This window comes from Leptonychotes weddellii, chromosome 8, assembly GCF_054177405.1.
Source record: "Leptonychotes weddellii isolate Sample4059 chromosome 8, ASM5417740v2, whole genome shotgun sequence".
NCBI lineage: Eukaryota > Metazoa > Chordata > Mammalia > Carnivora > Phocidae > Leptonychotes > Leptonychotes weddellii.
In genome coordinates, this window is record NC_138376.1 from 113258438 (window position 1) to 113277882 (window position 19445).

At 37.3% G+C, this 19445-nt stretch overlaps 1 protein-coding gene across 1 annotated transcript in view; it reads left to right on the forward strand.

The window, feature by feature from the left end:
* The window catches only part of ADGB (androglobin), a 141238-nt gene that overhangs the window by 9171 nt on the left and 112622 nt on the right, over positions 1 to 19445 (forward strand). The window contains exon 2 of the mRNA XM_081829380.1: positions 17202 to 17364. Coding sequence (XP_081685506.1) covers positions 17202 to 17364 — 163 coding nt within the window. The remainder of the gene's footprint in view (positions 1 to 17201; positions 17365 to 19445) is intronic.

Below are 19445 nucleotides of genomic sequence, written 5' to 3' on the forward strand. Positions count from 1 at the left end.
CACTACTTAAGAACGCATGCTGATTGCACAGTGGACAAATAAACTGCCTCCCACTATGAATAAAATCGTGTCTTTACTCTGAACAGCATGCTTGAAGAAAACAATGGCAAAATTCCAAACCCTCATTGTATTGAAGTTTTAATCCCCACAGTGGAAATAATCTAATTAAAGCACATATAGAACTGTGTATATGTAAATCAGCTTCTGATTTTCTTTTTCTTTTTTTTGCTTAAAAGTCTCTAATGACTTTGAACCAGCTAAAGTTTTCTTTAAAGGTTTCAACTCTTAGACATTTTCTATTGTGTTATTTAATCTTCTTAATTGATTTAAGAATTTTTAAAAAATCATTTTGTCATCTTTGCAAGGTATGTGATTAATGTGTTTTTAAGTTTTAAAAAATTATTTATTCATGTTTTATTAATAATTGGATTATAAAATACATTTTAATACAATTATGGACTACTTTCATTATATATAAAGATAGTTTTGACTTCTTCCCAATTCCAAATTATTCAGGATATTTAATTTACCAGGAATAGGTATACATGAAAGACAAAATATGTAGACAAAATATATTTTATTGCACATAACTCAGTAATCAAATATACCATAAAATGTGGATTTAATTTTACTATGTATTATGACTCTAGGAACAGATAATATTGCTATCATAGTATGTTGTTTGGAATTTCCTTAATTTGCCTTTTATAATCCCCAGGCTTGTTTTCTTTTTATTTCTGAGATCACAGACCTGAGCTGAGATCAAGAGTTGGATGCTTAATGCACTGAGCCATCCAGGCACCCCTCTTTTTCTTTCTTTTTTAAAAACAGGTTTATTTTTTAAATTTAAAAAAAAATTTTTATTTATTTATTTGGGAGAGAGAGGGAGAGAGCACAAGTGGGGGGAGGGGCAGAGAAAGAGGGAGAAACAGACTCCTCACTGAGCAGGGAGCCTGACATGGGGCTCAATCCCAGTACCCTGGGATCATGACCTGAGCCAAAGGCAGACACTTAACCAACTGAGCCAGCCAGGCACCCCTAAAAAGGTTTATTGATGTAATTCTACATACAGTAAATTCCATGTATTTAAAGGATATGTGTTGATAAGTTCTGAAGTACATCTACACACATGAAAACATCAACATGATTAAGACAATGAACAGATTTACCATTCAAAAAGGTTTCTGTGATTTCTTGGTGATCCCTACCTTCTGTCCCTTCCTCATGCCAGTCTCCAGGCAACCCCTCTTTTGTGTTCTGTCACTATAGATCAGTTTTCATTTTCCTAGAGTTTTATATAAATGGAATCATGCATACTCTTTGTATGGTTTTTTTCATTCATTATATTTATCTTATTTTCATATTCTTCCATGTTGTTGCTAGCAGGTAGTGTAGAATTGGTATTATTTCTTCCTTGAATATTTAGGAGACTTTACCAGTGAAGCCATTTGGACCTGGACACTTCACCAGTGAAGCTGTTTGGACCTGGACTTTTCTTCGTAGGGAAGTTTTTAACGATAAATTTACTTTCTTTAATAGACACAGGGATATTCAGTATCTCTAATCCAACCTGTCAGTTCTTTAGTGAGTTATTCTTAGTTTATATCCTTCAAGGAATTGTTCCATTTCATCTAAGTTATTGCATATATGGACTTAGAGTTGTTTGTAATATTTCTTTATTCTCCTTTTAATGTCTAGAATCAGTAGTGATGTCCCCACTTTGACTTCTGTTATTGGTAGTTTGTGTCTTCCATCTTATATTCCTGATCAATCTGACCAGAGTTTGATTAATTTTGATGATCTCAAAGAACTGGATTTTGGATTCATTGATTTTTCTCTGTCATTTTTCCATTTTCTATTTCTGTTGATCTGATCTAATAATTTCCTTGCTCTACTTACTTTAGATTTTACCAGTTTAATGTAGAAACTGAATATATTGAGACTTTGATTCTTTCCTAATATAGGGATTTTGTGCTATCATTTCTCCCTTATGTACTGCTTTAGTAGCATTCTGTAAATTTTAATGTTTTCTTCATTTTTATTCAGTTCAAATACTTTCTAACTTATTTTTTTATTTCTTCTTTAACATATTGGTTAATCAGAAGTGTTTTGTTTAAATTCTAAATATCTTAGAATTTTCTAGATTTTTTTCTTAGTGATTTCTAGTGTAATTCCATTGGTTAGGGATGATTACTTTTTATAATTTGAATTCTTTTAAATTTGTTGAGATATTCTGTGTCTTAGATTGTAGTCTATCTTCATAAATATAATGTGTGTTCTTGAAAAGAATGTGCATCCTGTTGTGATGAAATGTTCTATAAATGTCAATTAGGTCAATTTTAATGGATATTGTTCTAATTTGGATAGTGCTCTATATACTGTATCTTCTGCAGCCTTATTGATTTTCCATCTGGTATCATTTTTTTTCTTTTGCTTAAAGGCCTTCTTTTATTTTTTTATTGTGCTAAGGATTTTCTGCTGATGAATGCTTTCAGCTCTTTATGTCAGAAAAAAGTGTTTATCTCACTTTCACTTTTTAGAAATATTTTTGCTAGGTGTAGAATTCTAGCTTGACAGATTTTTTTCCTTTTAATTTTTTAAAAGATATTCCCCATTTACTTACATTGTTTTTAAGAGAAATTTGCTGTTTTTCCTTTTACTTTGTTCCTCTGCATGTAATATGTGTCTTTTTTTTTCTCCAGCTACTAGGGTGTTTTTTTTTGTTTTTGTTTTTGTTTTTAACACAGCATATTGTTGCAAACAGAATTCAGTGATGTAGTGAAAAGAATATACACCACAGCCAAGTGGGATTTATTCTTGGAATGCAAGGATGGTTTAACACATGAAAAAAATCAATATGATATACCATATAAACAGAATAAAGATAAAACCCACACAATTATCTCCATTAATTAGGAAAAAGCATTTGACAAAATTCATTGCCCTTTCATGATAAAAACACTCAACAAACTAAGAACAGAAGGAAAGTACCTCAACATAATAAAACCATATATGAAAAGCCCATGGAGGATATCATACTCAATGATGAAAGGCTAAAAGCATTTCTTCTAAGATAAGGAACAAGACAAGGGTGCTCACTTTAACCATTTCTGTTCAACATAGGACTAGAAGTTCTAGCCAGAGCAAGTAGGCAAGAAAAGAAAATAATCCAAATTGTAAAGGAGAAAGTAGAATTCTGTTTGCAGATGGTATGATCTTACATGTAGAAAATGCTAAAGATGCCACAAAAAACCTTTTAGAATAAATAAATTCATCAAAGTAGCAGGATACAAAGTTCACAAAAATCTGTTTTCACAGATTTCACACATGAAAATCTGTTGCATTTCTATACATGAACAATGAATAATATGAAAAGAAAATGACAAAAGCAATATTTACAATAGCACCAAGAAGAATAAAATACTTAGGAACTAACCTAACCAAGGAGGTGAAAGACTTGTACAATGAAAACTACACAACATTGCTAAAAGAAATTAAAGGCATAAAAAAATAGAAACACATCCCATGTTCGTAGACTGAAAGACTTAATGACATTTTAGTGTCATTACTACCCAAAGCAATCTACAGATTAAATGCAATTCCTATTAAAATATCAGTGATTTTGTTTTTTGCAGAAATGGAAAAACTCATACTAAAATATATATGGAGGGGCGCCTGGGTGGCTCAGTCGTTAAGTGTCTGCCTTCAGCTCAGGTCATGATCCCAGGGTCCTGAGATCAAGCCCCGCATCGGGCTCCCTGCTCAGGGGGGAAGCCTGCTTCTCCCTCTCCCACTCCCTCTGCTTGTGTTCCCTCTCTCTCTGTCAAATAAATAAATAAATAAATATCTTAAAAAATATATATATATGGAATGGGTAACCCTCTGAAGATCTCAGTAGTTTTCTGGGAAGCTCTTTGTTCTGGTCTCTGTCCTGCAAACTCTAGCTGCTATGGTCTCCCCCAGACTCTCACCTCCTGCTCCTCTAGTCAAGGAATCTGCTGAGATATGCCTCGATGACCTCTCCTTGCACTGCAGCCCCAAACTCTCTCACAACCGTAAGCTGAGGCAGTTATAAGGCTCACCTCATTTGGCTCCTATCTTTTCAAAATCACCATCTTTCATCACTTGATGTCTGTCTGAAAACCAGTTTCATGTGTTTTGCTCAGGTTTTTGGTTGCCTTAGGTGGGAGGATAAATTCAGTCCCTGTTATTGCAACTGAAATGAACATGGCATCTCTTAGGTTTATTACCTAAATCTTACATTTTATTTCTAAATATTAAGATGGGAGGGTTTGAAGCAGTATTTACAAATATATATCCACAAATAATATATTGCAAATATGGATACAATTCTTTCCCTAAAAGTGAAATCCCAAGTTATATGTAATTGCCAATATATATTATCTTCTTAAATATTGGTTTTTGATGTAGTAGAGACGTTTTGTTATAAGACTTTTAATTAAAAGAATGTAACTTACAGATGTGATGAGGATTATTTTAAGTCACATTTTCATAATTATTATCTTTGTGTTCATTTTTGAGTTGTATTGAAACTTGAGTGTTCCCCAAGCTTCCTATTTTAAATCAATGGCCCATTATGGGTAAACGTTACTTAATATATATCTAAGAATATAATGTTCATCTTTGTACAATGGACGAAGTCAACACTATCTAGAAAATAAGGGCCGAGCTCATCAGCAAGGCCCTCAGTGGGGAGCTCCCTCCCTGCTTACCTTGTATTTCTTTCCAACCTAATTTCCCCACTGCTTTATAGTATTTGCTCATGCAGTGCTGAAAAGCTCATAGTTCTCTGCACCCACTCTGCTGTTTCTTTCCTCTGTACTGTCTCTTACGCTATTCTCTTTTCTTACTGATGCCCTTTCTGCTTTTACAACCTGGAAAATTTCTCGTTATCCTTCAAAAAAACTCAGATGCTATTTATCGCAGGACGTTTTCCTAATTGCCTTACACTGGGCACAATGCCATCTGTGAATGCTTCCATTTCTGCATATACTACATTATATTGACATCATCTGTTTACCTGTTTGAATTCCAAAATAAACTCAAGAGAAGAAACATGTATTTATGAGTCTGTAACCCTATCATCTAGCACAGTGCTTGTCACAGAGCAGGTGTTCAATAAATGTTAGTTAAAAATAAGTGAACTGTTGGTTGATTGAGATTCCTTTTCATTCTGAAACAGTATTTTTCTAAAATGTCTTAGTCTCCAGACAGATTCGTTGATTTGATCTTCACTAAAAGAATTCTGCATTCTCAATGTCCTGTCTACCTAAGGCAGAGTTTACACTGAGTTGTGCCCTAATGTCAAGTCCACTCTTTCTGTTCTTTCTCAGTTTGGAAGTTTTATGTTTTATTTCTTGAAGTGTCTTTGCAATGGACTGAATGTTTACCCTAAAATTTGTATATTGAAACTCTAATCCAAATGTAATGGTGTTGGACATGGGGTATTTGAGAGGTAATGAGGTCTGTGAGTGTGATGCTCTCATGAGTGGGATTAGCGTCCTTTTAAGAAGAGGACAGAGAGAGGGGCAACTGGGTGGCTCACTTAGTTAAGCATCTGACTCTTGATTTTGTCTCAGGTCATGATCTCATGGGTTGTGGGATCGAGGCCCGTGTGGGGCTCCGTGTTCAGTGGGGAGTTGCTTGAAGATTCTCTCTCTCCCTTTGCCCATCCCGCCACTCATGCACTCTCTCTCTCTCTCAAATAAATAAATAGATCTTTTTTTAAAGTGAGGACACAATGAGGACTTGGCCATCTGCAACCCAGAGGAAGTCTCTCATTAGAACTTGACCATCCTGGCACCTTGATGTCAGACTTTTGGCTTCCAGAACTGTGAGGAATAAATTTCTGTTGTTCATAAGCCACACAGTCCATGGTATCATGTATATGGTATTATAGCAGCCCAAACTGACTAAGACAATCCTTGTTTTTTTAAAACACATTTATCTTCAAATACTTTCCTATATAGTTTACAGTTACTCAGCATTATTCCTAAAGAAAAAACAGGCACACTAGTGTCCATCAGAACTCCCTCTTCCATCTCATTTATTTTTGATAACTTTTAAAAACACAAAGTTATTGTTATCATTATTTGTTAGTAGGAAATACTTTTTAGAATTTTACCAAAATGTTGTATTGATTCATTTGTAGTCCACACTTTCAATCTGAGTTCATTTCCTTTTTTCCTGAGATAAATCCTTCAGTCAATATTTTTATAGGAATCTATTATGGTAAACTCACAATTTTAATGTTTTTATGTAATTTAAGATAAATGTTTCTACCTCAGTTTTGTTTTTATTTATTTTTATTTTTTTAAAGATTTTATTTATTTATTTGACAGAGAGAGACACAGCGAGAGAGGGAACACAAGCAGGGGGAGTGCGAGAGGGAGAAGCAGGCTTCCCGCCGAGCAGGGAGCCCAATGCGGGGCTCGATCCCAGGACCCTGGGGCCATGACCTGAGCCGAAGGCAGACGCTGAACGACTGAGCCACCCAGGCACCCCGTCTACCTCACTTTTAAATAAGAGTTTAATTGGATCTTAATTTCAAGATCAACAGTTATTTTACCTCAGCTTTGATGGTATCACTTCCTTCCTTTACCGTGACTGTTATTGCTGTCAATTTGGTTGTTTTCATATTTAAGTAATTTGTCATTTCTTTCAGTGTATAGATTTTAATTTTCATAATTTTCTGCAGTTTTAGTTGATATTTCTAGATGCAGATTTCCACCCCCTGACCTCCCATTTATCCTTTGCTATTGCTTGATGTACTTTCTTCCCTCTGAAGACATCTTCCATCAATTCTGAACATTTTTCAGCAGTTATATTTCCACATATTTCTCCCCACCCCCATTTTAACTGTATTATCTGTCTGGGCCTTCTTTTAGGCATACACTGGAGTTTTTCAATCTATCCATTTGCTTAGTTCACATTTTCTATCTCTTTATCTATACAAATACTTTCTTTTTTTAAGCTTATATTTGAATCCCATTCAATTAACATACAGTGTAATATTAGTTTCAGATGTACAGTATAGTGATTCCACACTTCTGTACAGCACCCTGTGCTCATCACAAGTGCACTCCTTCAACCCCATCACCTATTTAGCCCATCCCCCTACCCACCTACCTCCCTTTTGGTAACCATCACTCCGCTCTCTGTAGTTAAGAGTCTGTTTCCAACACTTGATTTTAAAAATTCTACCTTCTTGGGGCGCCTGGGTGGCTCAGTTGGTTAAGCGACTGCCTTCGGCTCAGGTCATGATCCTGGAGTCCTGGGATCAAGTCCCGCATCGGGGTCCCTGCTCAGCAGGGAGTCTGCTTCTCCCTCTGACCCTCCTCCCTCTCATGCTCTCTCTCTATCATTCTCTCTCTCTCTCAATAAATAAATGAAAATCTTTAAAAAAAGTTTAAAAAAAATAAAAATTCTACCTTCTAAATCACTAGTCCTCTCCTTTCTTCAGCTTTATTTAGTCTATTCTTTCAACAGCTGAAGTTGTCATTGCTAAAATTTTCCAATCAATATCTCTTTGTTCCTATTGATCTTGTCTTTGTTTGTTTGCTTAATATCTTTTTTTTAAAAAATTTTATTTATTTATTTGAGAGAGAGAATGAGATAGAGAGAGCATGAGAGGGGGGAGGGTCAGAGGGAGAAGCAGACTCCCCGCTGAGCAGGGAGCCCGATGAGGGACTCGATCCCAGGACTCCAGGATCATGACCTGAGCCGAAGGCAGTCGCTTAACCGACTGAGCCACCCAGGCGCCCTGTTTGCTTAATATCTTTCCGTACTTGTTGCAAGGCAGAACTTTCCCTCCTTTATCTTTTCAGTATTTCTAAACATTTAAAAACCTTTTAAGTTTGCTGCATTCTTTTCTTTTCTTTTTTAAATTTATTTACTGACTGTCCTTTGTAATTTTAAATTTGTTTCTTTCCTTTTTAACGTTAGTTTTTTAGTTCATATTTTGTAGATATTTTAAACTCACGTATACTGTTCTTTGCCATGTGGTTTGGATGGTTTTCCAGAATGAGTCACTCCCTACCCATTGTGACATCAGTTGTGATACACTACTGAAAAGGACAGGACGGTTGTTACAATATTGAAAGCCTTCCTTGTCAGTTGGCAAATAGCTGCTGTTTTGAGGTTTCTGAGGACCATCTCTCTCCTTTTGAACTCTGTCTGACCTCTCCGAAAACCCTGGGACCTATCCACAATTCAGTTACTAAATGATTGAGGGACCAACGTGCCGGCATCTCTGGCACACCGCTCCAATATAAAAACAGAATCTTTTCTGATTAGTAAGTGTATTTTTATATTACCCTGCCCCCCACCCACGTTTTAGCACTGGGAGGTTGAAGGCTTTTCCCCTATGTGGGAAGTGCTATTCCTGATACCACACCCATTGTGGTAGAGGCCACCCGCGTTCCCATTTTTTCCCTCTTAGCCAGCCTCTTTCCTCATAGAATCACAGGGAAGTGGCACATTGTCTGTTGCCATGAACTATAGGGAGAGCCTTAGTTCAAAACTAGGAGCTCATGAGTAACTCTGGCCACTTTCTCATTTATGAAGCCTGTTTCTGGTCTCTTGACATTTACAGGGTAAACTTAGCTTCTTTTCCAAAACGGACTTACAGATTTTTAAGCTTGGACTACCACTGCTCAAATCTAATTCCAGTACCTACTTGTAGATTATACTATCTCAACTCCCTATGCTCCCCTCGAGGTTCTTTCTGTAATTAGTACATTGACTTCTTTTTTTAACTGAGATATAATTTACATATAGTGTTATATTAACTCAGGTGTACAGCACACTGATTTGATATTTGTATCACCACAGAAATGATCACCATGGTTAAGTCTGGTTAACATCCATCACCATACATAGTTTGAGAAATGATCACCATGGTTAAGTCTGGTTAACATCCATCACCATACATAGTTACAAAATTTTTTTCTTGTAATGAGAATTTTTAAGATCTGCTCTCTTAGCAACTTTCAAATATGTGATACAGTATTATTAACGATAGTCGTCATGTTGTACATTGCATCCTCATGACTTAGTTATTTTATAACTGGAAGTTTATACCTTTTGACCACCTTCACCCATTTTGCCCACTTCCTGCCTCTGCAAACACTCATTCACATTTTTCAATGGCTTTTAATCATGATCGATTCATTTCAATCACAACTATATATATATAATTAATATATCTATTAATTACATATATTATATATTATATATAATCATCTTAACACTTTTGTATCTGTTGCTTACTTAATATATCATTTTCATGTCAGACTATTCTGTCCAACTTGACCTGGTGTTATAAATTTGCTTCCTTTCTGCCGTTGCTTCTCTTTTCCCCAGGAGTACCTTTACATTTTATATATCCGCTCTGGAAATCAGCCTGTTGTCTGGTTCTGTGGAATTTTTTTTCTCCCTCCAAGCATCATTTTCCTTTAAAATATCATTTGGCATTTTGAATGTACAGGCTTTATGTGATAAACATTCCTCATTGACGTGAAGTTTTTTTAAAATAATAAATTTCCATAAATATGTTTGTCTACAGATTTCTAGCCTCTCCTAAAAATGTCAGTGAGACTTCCTCTATCTCAATAGCATATTTAGACTCACTGTGTAGAAGGGAGTGTTTAGCCATATATTTTGAGGATATAGTTATCTTTCAAATCTTTTATACAACTTGTAATGTTAATGGATTGAATCATTAGCTAGTACTTGGGTATATTGCTATGTGAATAACATAAGTCTGGGTACCCCCCTGATATTTTAGTGTATAGGTTTGATTTCTTTGCACATATGAGTTTTTTAGAATTTGGCAACATTTATTTCCCAGTATTACCAGTTCCTAAATCTTCAAAAGTCCTGAGCTACTTCTGTGTTTAAAGATTAGCTTGTTCTCAGAATTGATGAAACCAGGAATAATGTGCTTGGAGTGATTACGGGTCTCCGCTATACTATAGCCGTAGGCACGTTCTGGCAGCAAGCGTCAAAGGCATACTGTGCTGACCGTTTCAAAAGCAACATATTCGTGCGTGAGGTCTACAGTGTATTTGACATTGGGCTATATTTGACTGTGTTTATATTGTGTGTGTAACATATAGGTGAGCTATTGGGCTGATATAAGATACCTCAAATGAGAGTCTTTTTTAAGTGATCTTCAATATAGATAGAATCAAATTTGACATGTTACAAGGAAGGTAGGCCAATTAGTGATAAAGCTTAATAGCTTTAGGGAGGGAGCCAGAATATTTACTTAGGCTTGACAGAATGAAAAGGAGAGCAAAACATAATCTTAGCAGAGCCTTTATTTTTTTTAAAGAAATTAGATCTTCCCGGGTGCCTGGGTGGCTCAGTTGGTTAGGCGGCTGCCTTCGGCTCAGGTCATGATCCTGGAGTCCCGGGAGAGTCCCGCATCGGGCTCCCTGCTCAGCGGGGAGTCTGCTTCTCCCTCTGACCCTCCTCCCTCTCATGCTCTCTCTCTCTCATTCTCTCTCTCGCAAATAAATAAAATCTTAAAAAAAAAAAGAAAAAAAAAAAGAAATTAGATCTTCCCGTTAGAAAAACAGCTTTTAAGAGACTGAGCTTCCCGAATGAGTTAAATTTTATCATGATTTTGATGGATACAAAGTCATGAATTTCTTTTTATCTCTACAGTTGTACCAACCCCCAATAAAACAGAGGTACGGTAATGGGCTATTTTATGCCTTGATTTTTCTATTAATATTATGAAAAATTCCCTTTCTTCTGAAAACTATTCTAGTCACCTTTCTGTCATCTTTCTTACATGCTGCTTAGAAATACTCCTTTACGATGGATATATTCTTAGACTTTCTTTTTCAGCAAGATAGTGGATTAAGATAAAAAGAATAATACCTACAAGTGCCTACCTAAAGAAATAAAAATCTTCAGCATCCAGAAACGAGGAGGGAACTGAAAGTCAGAATGTTTTAACTCTAAACTAAGGCTGTAGCTTCCCTAGGGAAGGCTTAGCCATCTTACGAAAGCAGAGTCTTTTGTTTTAATATATATAGGACAAATGAGGAAAGGGAGTGTTCCAACCTTGGATAAAGGCATGACTTTCCAAAAGTTTAATTCTTTTTATTTTTATTTATTTATTTTTAAAGATTTTATTTATTTATTTGAGAGAGAGAGAATGAGAGAGAGAGCACATGAGAGGGGGGAGGGTCAGAGCGAGAAGCAGACTCCCTGCTCCGCAGGGAGCCCGATGCGGGACTCGATCCAGGGACTCCAGGATCATGACCTGAGCCGAAGGCAGTCGCCTAACCAACTGAGCCACCCAGGCGCCCCTAATTCTTTTTAAAAAGGTGAATAAGAAAACCTGCTTTATAATTTTAGATTATAAGAAAGTTAGATTTTCTACGCTTAGTGTCCCGCTGAAAAATAAAAAACCTTCCTTGAGAAATGGAAACCTTGGGATTGAGACTTAGTAGGTTCGAGATCTGATTTTAAAGTACCTATGGGTTCCTGGATGGCTTCTTTATTTGGGATCTCTGAAAGAAAGAAAATTCCATATTAACATTGAAAAACCATTCTTTCAATACCGATTGCCTTGGGGAAAGGGGGATCTGTGGAAAAGAAAACCCTGATAAGGATAGGCTCATAATAAAAGTGTCCTAAAACGTGAGAATATATTTTTAAAAAGGCAGAAATCACAACAACAAAAAAGAATCAAGTATCAAAGATTTAAGATAGTAGAAAAATAATCTATAAGTAATTTACCATGTGTATGTTTATAATGATTAAAGATATAAAAGAAGAAATCCAAACCCTAAAAAAAGAATTATAACCTTTATATTTGTCAATGTTAACAACCAGTGCTAGCTAGACTATCAAAAAAGCAAGTAGGAAGTAATCAGTGCTGGCTACAAGATTACACAACCCCCAAATCACACAACAAAGGATATTTCTCATTTATACTAGAGTTTGATCGGGAGTTTAGTAGTGGCTTTGCATGTGCTAAATAAGGATTTTTGGCTCCTTCCTTCTTGTGGCATTACTGATGAGGTAACAGAAGGCAATCTGAGGACAAAGCAGAAGCTGACACCCCACAACACCCCCTTCCCCAGATGGGATGTATGTGACATTCCTCAGGCACTCCTGGCTGCCCCGAAGCTAAGGAAAGGAAAAACAGAGATCACAATCCTGCAAGGCTGAGTCTCCTGAGTCTCCCTCAGTTTACAAATGTCTTAGCAATCTATAAGAACAAAGCATTTCTATCAATAACCTAGCTTCCAGAAGGAAGTGCAGATACAATTAAATGTCCTTATAACCTGCAGCCCATTGACAGATACTTGAAGTGGGCAGTGTTATGTTCCTCCAGAAAGCTCCCAACTATCTTCATGTTAATGCCTTGCTAGAGGAAAAAACAACCCTAACTTGACAATGACAAGGCCTGAGGTATCCTGTGAGTCTTCTTTAACATATGAAAATCCTTTTGAAACGTCCCCTTCTTTTCCCTTCCCCAACCCCATAGTATACAATCAGCCATCCCTCACAACCCTGCTGTGGCAGCTCTTTCTGCCCACGGGTCCTGTCCCCGGGCTTTAATAAACCACCATTTTGCACCAAAGACGTCTCAAGAATTCTTTCTTGGTCATCAGCTCTGGACTTCACCTCACCAAACCTCACCTATATTCCAAAACCACATCAATTAGCATTTCCTAAGATCTTCTCTGAAGGATTGAGCATGCTGACAAGTATCTCGTAGGATGTTTTATGAGCTTAGAGGTAGGACACAACACATTCCCATACATACTATTGTCCAAAACACCACCACAAAGTACCAGCCAAATTGCAAAGGATTGGGAAATGTAGGAAATGAGAAACAGGACTGGTGAGCCATCTGATCTATCTCTACCTATACGTAAAACCTTGAAACTTTTTTTTTTTTAACAAAAGGGTTTTATTTATTTTTATTTATTTTTAAAGATTTTATTTATTTATTTGACATAGAGAGAGACAGCTAGAGAGGGAACACAAGCAGGGGGAGTGGGAGAGGGAGAAGCAGGCCCCTGGCTGAGGAGGGAGCCCGATGCGGGGCTCGATCCCAGGACCCTGGGTCATGACCTGAGCCGAAGGCAGACGCTTAACGACTGAGCCACCCAGGCACCCCAAAACCTTGAAACAGTTCTAATTAGAAATGATAGAAATAGTACATAAAGACATTCATTTTTTCATTTCATGTAAATAGATGACAGAGAGACAGGAGACCGATTTCCTATGTTATCCTGGCACTGTTTCAATCGCTGGAGATAGGCGGAGTGAACAAAAAACCCACTGATCCTACTCCTGTGAAACTTACAAAGCCTACCTGTGGAAACACACAAGCACTGAAGGATTAGTGAGAGAACTGCCAAGTGCTATAAAAATGAAGCAGTATAAAAGGATGCAGAGAGGTAGCCATACTAGATAGGGTGTTCGAGAGAGTCCCTCCACCCCCAGCCCCAGAAGGTGAAATTTGAGAGAGACCTTTCACCTTCTTGTTGCTAAATTCAACATTTATTTGTTCCTATTTCATTCTGTTGATCTATTAGCAGCATTTGGATCTGCTGTGCATTCTCTTACTTAAAAAAAATGTTTTACTTGACTTCCAAGGTGTAACCCTCTACTGTTTTATTCCTGTCACTGTTTCCTAACACTGCTATCATAAAATACCACAAACTTAGTGGCTTAAACAGTACAAAACTGTAATTGTGCAATCCTCGAGGTCCAAAGTCCAAAATGGGTCTCACTGAGCTAACACGAAGGTACCAGCAGGGCTGCGTTCCTCTCTAGAGGCTCACGGAGAGAATCCATTTCCTTGCCTTGTTCAGCTTCGAGAAGCTGCTCAGTCTCTTTGGCATGTGGCCTCCTCCTTCTGTCTTCAGAACCAGCAGTTTTGCATTTTTCTATTCAATCTTCTGGAGTCAAATCTCCCTCTGATGACTTCTGTCTCCTTCTTCTACTTTTGAGAACACTTATGACTGCATTGAACCCATGCAGATAATCCAGGATAAGCTCCCACCTCAAATACTTAAAGTTGTCTACAAACCCTCACTTGCCATGGAAGGTAACATATCCCCCAGTTCTGAGATTAGGGTGTGGATATATTGGCGGAGGTGGGGGGTGGCGGGAGAAGATGCATTATCCTGTCCACCACACTCACAGACTGCTTTTCTCAGTTTTTTTTTTTTTTAAAAAGATTTTATTTATTTATCTGAGAGAGAGAGAGAATGAGAGAGAGCACATGAGAGGGGGGAGGGTCAGAGGGAGAAGCAGTCTCCCTGCCGAGCAGGGAGCCCGATGTGGGACTCGATCCAGGGACTCCAGGATCATGACCTGAGCCGAAGGCAGTCGCTTAACCAACTGAGCCACCCAGGCGCCCTTTTCTCAGTTTTCTTCCTACTCTTTCTGACATTTCACATGGAGTATCAGGGCAGCTCTACAGCTGTACTGATGGTTAGAATATTGAAATATTTTAATGTTGATTGTTGAGTAGCCTTAACAATAACCTTACCAATAACCTTGAGCCCCAGACATTTCTGCCTCCTGCCCTGAGCCCCTGACCTACCCTGAGGACCTCATATCCCTGATCCCACTACTCAAAGTAAATAATGTCTCGCATAACTAGAGGTCTTTGAGGATTGGTCAATGCTCCTTCCTTACCAGTTGTTAAGTATCTTGAATAGCCTTCCTGCGAGTGTCTATTCCTTAGGTATGGTCATTTTCTTGGTGATTTAATCCAGTCTTAAGACTTTAATATCATCTAAATGCTGATGACTCAAATTTTCACTTTTAGACTAATTCTTTTTCCCAAAGCCTCAGAATCCTATGCTGAACTATTCAACATCTCCGTAAACATGTGATAAACCTTTAAAACACAGTTCATTTGGAAGTGAAACGCTGCTTTACTTCTTACCTCAGTTTTGCCCAATCCCACTGTCTTCTGTCTTACAGGAAACATCAATTCAATCTATTGGCTTTCTCTTAAAAACAGGGGACTCTCTCTCTTGCTGCCTCTACTCTTAGCAACCTGGTCCAAATCACCACTAGCTTTTACCTGTTATTTCAGCGTCTTCTAAATTCTCTCTCTTGTTTCCTTTGGCCTTTTCTCAACATAGCAGCAAGAATGAATGATTACAGACTTTCCTGCTCAAAACTCTCCTGTGGCTTCCCTTCTCACCTAGGGAAACCAATGTCCTTCCTTTGGCTTAGATCACCTTTATAATCTCTGCATCTCCTGTTACCTCTCTGCAATTATCTCCTTTTACTTTCCCTCAGCCTCACTGATATCTTTATTCTTCAAATAAGCCAGGATGCTCTCTGCATCTGGAAACTCTGCCTTTCTGTTTGTACTTGCCGTTTCCTGTTTCCAGAACAGTCTTTCCACAGATCCACATAGCTCGATCCTTTATGTTCTTTCACTATTGACTTAACTATTACCCTATTATGGAGTGCTTTCCTTAACCACTATATTAAAAATTGTGTACCTTAACACTTCAGTTCCCCCTTCCTATTTTATATTTCCTCCTAGCATTTTTCACTTTCTAATGCACTATATATTTTACTTAATTTATGCTGTGATTTATATCTCCTCCCACTAGAATATGAACTCTATAAGGGTAGAGATCTTAGTCTGGTTTGTTCACTGCTTATCCCAGGGTCTAGAGCAGGGGTCCAGTCATTCATAGTTAAAACTTGAAAAATTAAACAAGACACTGGTGCGCATGGGCTCATGCGCGTGCGTGTGCTCTCTCTCAAATGAATAAATAAATTTTAAAAAATTAGACTTTAAAACATAATAATAAAGAAAAGGTAGGGGCGCCTGGGTGGCTCAGTTGGTTAAGCGACTGCCTTCGGCTCAGGTCATGATCCCGGAGTCCCTGGATCCAGTCCCGCATAGGGCTCCCTGCTCAGCGGGGAGCCTGCTTCTCCCTCTGACCCTCCCTCCGTCTCATGCTGTCTCTATCTCATCCTCTCTCTCAAATAAATAAATAAAATCTTAAAAAAAAAAAAAAGAAAAGGTAAAAGTCAAGGTTTAGAGATATGAAATTGTAATATGTTAATAATGAGTGTAGAAAACAAGTCCAACTTCTCTGTAGATAATTAGTGAAAATATATCACAAATTTTAAATACGCATATATTTGGGTACTGTAAGTACTCTTATTAAAACCTATCCTAAGGAAAGAATTAATAGTGTATGCAAAGATTTGTCAATAAGGAAAGCTACCAAAGTCTTGTTTATAATAGTGAAAAAGGGGCGCCTGGTGGCTCAGTTGGTTAATAGTGTGCCTTCAGCTCAGGTCATGATCCTGGGGTCCTGGGATTGAGCCCCGTGTTGGGCTCCCTGCTCAGGTGGGGAATCTGCTTCTCCCTCTTCCTCTGCCTCTCCCCCTGCTAGTGCTCTCTCTCTTTCTCTATGTCAAATAAATAAATAAAGTCTTAAAAATATATATAATAGTGAAAAAATTTTTAAATCAAAACCTTCAAATTTTTAAATATAGAAACTTAATTAAACAAAAGGAAGTGTATTTATACAATGGAACAGTATAGAATCATTAAATTTGTATTTAGATAAATTCTCATTGACATAGGAACTATTTGCAGTATACTGATAAATGGAAAGAAACAGTCTGTAATGTGCTGAATGACGTTATTTTTGAAGAAGAAATGTGTATCCTTGCATTAGTCTTACAGAATGGACAGTCGTTAACAATGTTAATGGAGCGGGCATGTCTCTCCTACTTATGTAATTTAAAAAAAATTTATTTTAAAATAATGATCACATAGCACTCTTATACTGGGAAAAGTCAAAATTATATTTGTACTGATCTTCAAAAAGCCATTAATATTATACGTGTAAAGGATTTTAAGTGTGAATTGTATATAAATATTCCCCTTCATGGCATTTTATGTGTTTGTGATGAATGTCCTGCATTAGTAAGTAGGGCCTAAGGCTCAAAATTTATGGAATAATCTCTTTGGGTATTTTAGTTTTTTGAACCCTAACCTGTGGAAGCTGTCTGGCTACCGGTAAGACTATCGAAAAATGCCTTTAACGTGACTGCTGACAAGATCATTAAATTTATACCATGCAATGAATCTAATATTTTACCTCAGAGATTTGACTTACAACTAACCCACCTCCCTGCTCTGTCTCTAGGCAGTACTACTTTGGCAGTAATGTGCAACCTAGTTCCGTGGAGCAGAAGAAGGGGAAATTCCCAATCTGGCCAGAATGGAGCGAGGCGGACATAAACGCAGAGAAGTGGGATGCAGGCAAAGGTGGAAAAGAAAAGGACAAAACAGGAAAAAGCCCTCTATTTGTAAGTCTGCTTGAGTGTGACGAGAGTTCATCTTAGTCTTAAATTTTATAATAGAAGCAAATGAGCAAATGAGTGGAAAGCAACAGATTGGAAGCTAAATAACTGAGAAAATATTTCATGATGCTATGACAAGAGATCAGAATTTAGGGTATACCAAGGTGAAAGAACTCAGAAACTCCATCCTTTCAGTTTGTACCCCAACACGGCTGTACTGAGTAAGGGAAAACCAAACCTACACCAATCCTACCAAATCCTGAGACCCAGTGTTGACAGGGTCAAGTTCATTTTGTACTTTGCCTGCCAGAAAGGAATGAAATCCTCCTCTCTGGAGGAAAACATCATTACCTAGCACTCATGTACATTTTTATATGCAACATATATCATACAATCAAAATTTACCACACCTGAAAAGAAAAAGACTAAGTGGCTGAAAAACAAGAGGAAAAATTAAATAATAGAAATAGATCCACAGGTGACTCTGATTTTGGAATTGTCAGATAAGGGACCTTAAAATAACTGAATTAATATTTGTAAGGGACAAAAAAAAAAAAAACGACGTGAGGCAACCCCAGAAGTCTAGCATGGCTCTTGGAAACTTCAGTCTATTGTTCAGGGACTCATTCTTTGATCATTTTGACTAGATGTTGGGATTGCCTTTGTCTTCATTCAAAGTTTTCCAGTATCTTAAATATGCTTCAGATACACATAGACACTTTGTGTAAAGCTCAGACAGTACCCTCAAATATAACCCATTTCTCAGGTCACACTAACATTCGGATAAAAATATGATTACCATAAAAATCACAAAATGGTATTTACTTGACCCTGTCACTATTAACTCAGGTGAAAATCTTTTTCTCAATACAGATAGTTTCTATTCCTACAGCATTGTTTTTGTACTCCCAGCACTTTTCATTTTCTGTAAGGACCACCCCCACAACCTAACTACCTTAGGAACTGTGAGAACTTTTACATAGTAGCTACTTGAAGTCTAATTTACTATATTGCTAGCATTTGAGAATAGACATTTGGATATCATTCTTCTTCCAGAGCTCACTAATTGACCCATACTAAGGGCTCAAAAATTAATAAATTAATTACATTCTTGGGCATTTATCTCAGAGAAATAGAAACTTATGTTCATATAAAAACTTGTAAGCTGTATGCAAAAATTTATAGTAGCTTTATAAGTAATAGCCCTAAATTGGAAACAGCCCAAATGTCCTTCAATGGACAGATGGTAAACAAACAAATATCCATATCGTGAAATGTTACTCAGCAATAAACAAGAAGAAACTTTTGATACATGCAACAGCTTGAATAAATTGAATATCTAGGGAATTAGGCAGAGAGGGGGAAAAAATAATCCACAAGGTTACATGCTCTATGATTCCATTCATACAACATTATTTTTTTTGAAGATTTATTTATTTATTTGAGAGAGAGAACATGCATGTGAAAGCAGAGGAAGGGGCAGAGGGAGAGTGAGTGAGAATCTCAAGCAGACTCCCCGCTGAGCGCAGAGCCCAAAGCAGGGCTGGATCTCACTACCCCAAGATCATGACCTGAGCTGAAACCAAGAGTCAGAGGTTTAACCAACTGAGCCACCCAGGTGCCCCTCATATAATATTATTGAAATGACAAAAAGAGACTAGATTAATGATTGCCAGGTGGTAGGGATTAAACAGGTGGTAAGGAGGTTGGAGGGTGGGCATGGCCATAAAAGGTCCTAGGAAGGATCCTTGTGCTGCTGGAACCATTCTTTATCATGCCTGTGTCAATGTCAGTATCCTGGTTGTGAAATTGCGCTGTGGTTTTAGAAGATTTTACCACTGGAGAAACTGAGTGAAGAGAACACAGGAACTCTCTTTATTATTCCACAGCATGAGGTGTGTATCTATAATGATCTCAAAATAACATGTTTAATTTTAAAAATTAATAAGTGAAAGTCAGATCCAAGGTACAAATTTCATTGGCATACGATTGTATTTATGATTTTTTAATCTTCTCTACTCAAGTTAAAAAAAAACCCATTATTTTCAGTGGAAAATATGTCCATATCTGGCCCATTCAATTTGTTT